This window comes from Bactrocera dorsalis, chromosome 4, assembly GCF_023373825.1.
Source record: "Bactrocera dorsalis isolate Fly_Bdor chromosome 4, ASM2337382v1, whole genome shotgun sequence".
Lineage (NCBI taxonomy): Eukaryota > Metazoa > Arthropoda > Insecta > Diptera > Tephritidae > Bactrocera > Bactrocera dorsalis.
Window position 1 is genome coordinate 32,482,757 of NC_064306.1, and position 3,813 is coordinate 32,486,569.

Sequence of the window (3,813 nt, forward strand, 5' to 3'; positions counted from 1 at the left end):
TATTGGCGAATACCGCAGGCAATAGAACGATGACCTGTACGAAATATACGACGACATTGACATAGTTCAGCGAATTAAGTGACAGTGACTACGCTGGCGAAACGAAAACACTCCAGCTCTGAAAGTTTTCGACTCAGTACTCGCCGGGGGAAGCAGAGAAAGATGAAGACAACCATTCCGAGAATGATGTGGCTTTGCTTGGAATCTCCAATTGGCGCCACATACCAAAAATAAGAAACGACTGGCGCGCTGTTGTTAACTCGACTACGCAAGTAAGGCTATTCCGGAAACTGACTTTAAGAACTGTTTCGAGGATTAGAAAACACACACCACAAGTGCATTAGGGCCAAGGGTGACGATATAATTATGAACGAAGCCCTACTATATTTTGCTCATAGTAGTTGTAGCACATAGGGAAGCTAGGAGAGTAGTAGAGGAGAATTTATTTAATTTCCTTGCGTTTTTTTCGTATACATCATCAGTATTTTAGTATTAAGGACTATACAAGGGACCCTGCAGACTTGTCTATTTCGCCCTTGCTCAGATACTTAATGTAAGCAAGACCTTTGAAAAATCACAAAGAAACTCCTACTAGCTCTTTGTGGTTTAAAACTTATATCAAATAATATTGATTAGTACTTTTAGATGTATCAGGTTAGAATAGATCGATCTTGGGAACCTGAAATGGATGTGCAACGAGGGAAATTAACATATTCCTTAATACGTAAAGAAAAGGCAGTTTGTTTTTATTTTGTTTAGGAACAACACAGCTTAACATTACTACAGACTCGCCTGAAATAGCTTTAATCAATGATTGTTTTACCTAGCAAGACGACTGAAGCAGTGATTTCAATGGCAGTACTTAGGAGTATGATATACGCATATATATATATTTTTTAATTATAATTATAATCGCAAAATATAAATGAACTAAGAAAACGAAATTATGTTAAATATATTAAAAACGAAAAATTGTATCATCCTTTTCTCACTGGTGCACACCAATACAAGTATACCTTTAAACAGGAATATTAATTCATAAAACTTCAATATGCTTGCTACTTGAATTCATAAAATTTTTAAAAGTCCAGTTTTACCTAAGTTCCCTAGTAGTTGCATATTAGAATAGACTAAATTGTCTATATAAGCCACAATGACGACTCTAATGCCAATAGTTGATTTCAAAAGCGTCTAGCACACGCTGTACACAATGTTCGATTTGATAAAAGGACGCGGTCGCACAGTATTCGCCTCACGTGATGCAGTCATTTATCTGTTCAACAGTTTCAGATATCTGGGCATCAATCCACCGGCCAAATATCGTTTGCCATATTTCATGTACTCGGCCATCATAACATTCTTCGCGGTACTCTTTTCGCCGGTGATTTTCAATGTCGGCTGGTTGCGCGATCGCAACAAGCTCTCTGTTATGGAAATCTTAACTTGTGTGCAGGCCTCCTTGAATGTCATGGCTGTGCCACTTAAGTGCATCACGCTGGCTATGGCGCAGAAGCGTTTGCGGGGCATTGAGCCAATGGTGACCGAATTGGATGAGCGCTTTCCAACGCAGGAGGATAAGGCGAAGATCAAAAAGTGTGCCGTAACGGGTAATCGACTGGTATTCGGTTTTGCTGTTTCATATTTTATGTATGAAACTTTGACTGTGGTCTCCGCCTTGGTGGGTGGCCATGCACCGCTCTCGCTTTGGATACCCAATGTCGATTGGCATCGCTCCACTTGGGAGTACTGGCTGCAAGTTAGCTTCGATGCAGCTGTGCTTTTCTTTTTGTTATATCATCAAGTTTTGAATGACTCATATCCGGCTGTGTATATTTACATAATACGCACACAAGTACAACTACTGACAAGTCGTGTGGAAAAGTTGGGTTATGATGAACAAAAGAGTGTCGATGAGAATTACCAAGAGCTCTTAGAGTGCATCGTAATACATCAGAAAATATTGAAGTAAGTGCTTGCAGTAAAAAATTGTGAGATTTGTAATATTTTCTGTTTTTAATAGAATTGTCCAAATTGTTGAGAGTGTCGTCTCAATAACGGTATTCACACAGTTTCTAGTCGCAGCAGCTATACTTGGCGTTACCATGATTAACATTTTCATATTCGCTGATCTCACGACGAAAATCGCTTCGGTCACTTACTTCTTCTGCGTATTGCTGCAGACTTCGCCGACGTGCTATCACGCCTCATATTTGCTGGACGATTGTGATCAGTTGCGCATTGCTATTTTCCAATGCAATTGGATTGCACAAAATAAACGCTTCAATAATTTGCTGATCTATTTTTTGCATCGCTCGCAGGATTCTATGCCATTTTTCGCTCTAAAATTGGTGCCAATTAATTTGGCGACTAATTTATCGGTGAGTTTTCTGTCTTAAACGAGTTCGTTTGTATAAACTGTCTTTCTTAATCTGCAGATCGCTAAATTTTCGTTTACGCTCTTCACTTTTATACAAGAGATGGGTCTCGGTGAGAATCTTAAGGGTTAGTTTCAATCACAATAAGCTGTATATTAAAAATGATGGTGAAAATGCACTTACACAATGTTTAAACAAAAATATATTAGCACTTAATATTCAATGAGTGTTTCCATTATTTTTGAAATTGCTTGATTATTAACTTCGTGTATATTTTTCTCAAAAGAAAGCGTTTTTCAGTACTTGCGTAGTCACTGCTTAGCCCGTTGGATTATTCTGTCTTTTTTCAAAAGGTTAATTTGCTTTTGTGGTCCCTATACCAGTCACTGCTCTTATGTTTTTTCCACTTCGCTACCCTTTGGTGAGTTCTAGGCTCTTTCACTACAGTCCTTTCAGGAAACGTCGAAGATATTATGAAGTACTTATATATATGTAACATAATATAAATTATCAGTGTGAAGAGCTGCCTCGATTGAGCCAAGTCAGTCTGTTTGTATATGCACGACCTCAGTTTCAGATATTGATCAGAAAATTTTCACACGCCCTTTTCTCCCTAAAAAGCTTTTCGTTCGTTGGAGGTTCATAGGATTCAAATAATATTTTAATAATTATGAATTAATTAAAAGAGAGATCCCAACTCTGTATCTAAATATACTAACTATCTATGTACTCGTAATAAGTTTTCCAATCTACTGATCAAATAAGCCAATCGTAAAGGTTTCTTCTTCTTCATTAGTTTATCGGTCGGTTATAGCCGAGTTTACAACACCGCGGCAGTCGTTCTTCATTTTCGCTGATTGGCGCCAATTGGAGATTTTAAGTCTATCCAGGTCCTTCTCCAATATTCTGCTCGATTTCGAGGCTTCACAACCAGACCCTTATGATACGACTCCTTATCCAGTCTAAAGAAAACAGAACTAACGGCGCGGTTGTTGTGTGCCCAATGATATTAACATCATCGGTGTACGCCAGAAGCAGTACAATCTTCTATCAGATTGTACTTTATTTATTTAGCTCAGCATCTCGAAATATTTTCTCTAGCAGCAGATTGAAGAAGTGGTACCATAGGGAGTTGCCTTGTCTGAAACCTCGTGTGGTATCGAACGGCACGGAGAGGTCCTACCCGATCCTGAGGAAGCTCTTGGTATTGCTCAATGCCAGTTTACGCAGCCACATCAGTTTTGCGAGGATACCAAATTCAGACATCCCGGCATAAAGGCAGCTTCTTTTCATGGTGTCAAAAGCTTTGAAATTGACGACGATGTGGTATGTGTCGATTCTCTTTTCACGGGTATTTTCCAAGATTTGGCGCATAGTAAATATCTGATCAGTTACTGATCTTCGAAGACGAAAGCAACACTGATAAAGTTCATTCAGT

General features: G+C 38.8%; 1 protein-coding gene across 1 annotated transcript; it reads left to right on the forward strand.

The window, feature by feature from the left end:
- Window positions 1–1,152: 1,152 nt before the first annotated feature.
- LOC105222886 (odorant receptor 7a) lies at window positions 1,153–2,598 on the forward strand. The gene is made up of 3 exons (XM_011200418.4): window positions 1,153–1,965; window positions 2,021–2,378; window positions 2,436–2,598. The coding sequence occupies exons 1-3, from the start codon at window positions 1,211–1,213 to the stop codon at window positions 2,505–2,507; spliced, it is 1,185 nt and encodes a 394-aa protein (XP_011198720.2). The 5' UTR covers window positions 1,153–1,210; the 3' UTR covers window positions 2,508–2,598.
- Window positions 2,599–3,813: the final 1,215 nt, after the last annotated feature.

Excerpts from the sequence above, each read along its gene's own strand:
- LOC105222886 (XM_011200418.4), top strand. The coding sequence starts at position 1,211 with ATGTTCGATTTGATAAAAGGACGCGGTCGCACAGTATTCGCCTCACGT. Across the intron at positions 1,966-2,020 it reads ATACATCAGAAAATATTGAA|AATTGTCCAAATTGTTGAGA; the intron begins GTAAGTGCTTGC and ends TGTTTTTAATAG. Across the intron at positions 2,379-2,435 it reads ATTTGGCGACTAATTTATCG|ATCGCTAAATTTTCGTTTAC; the intron begins GTGAGTTTTCTG and ends CTTAATCTGCAG.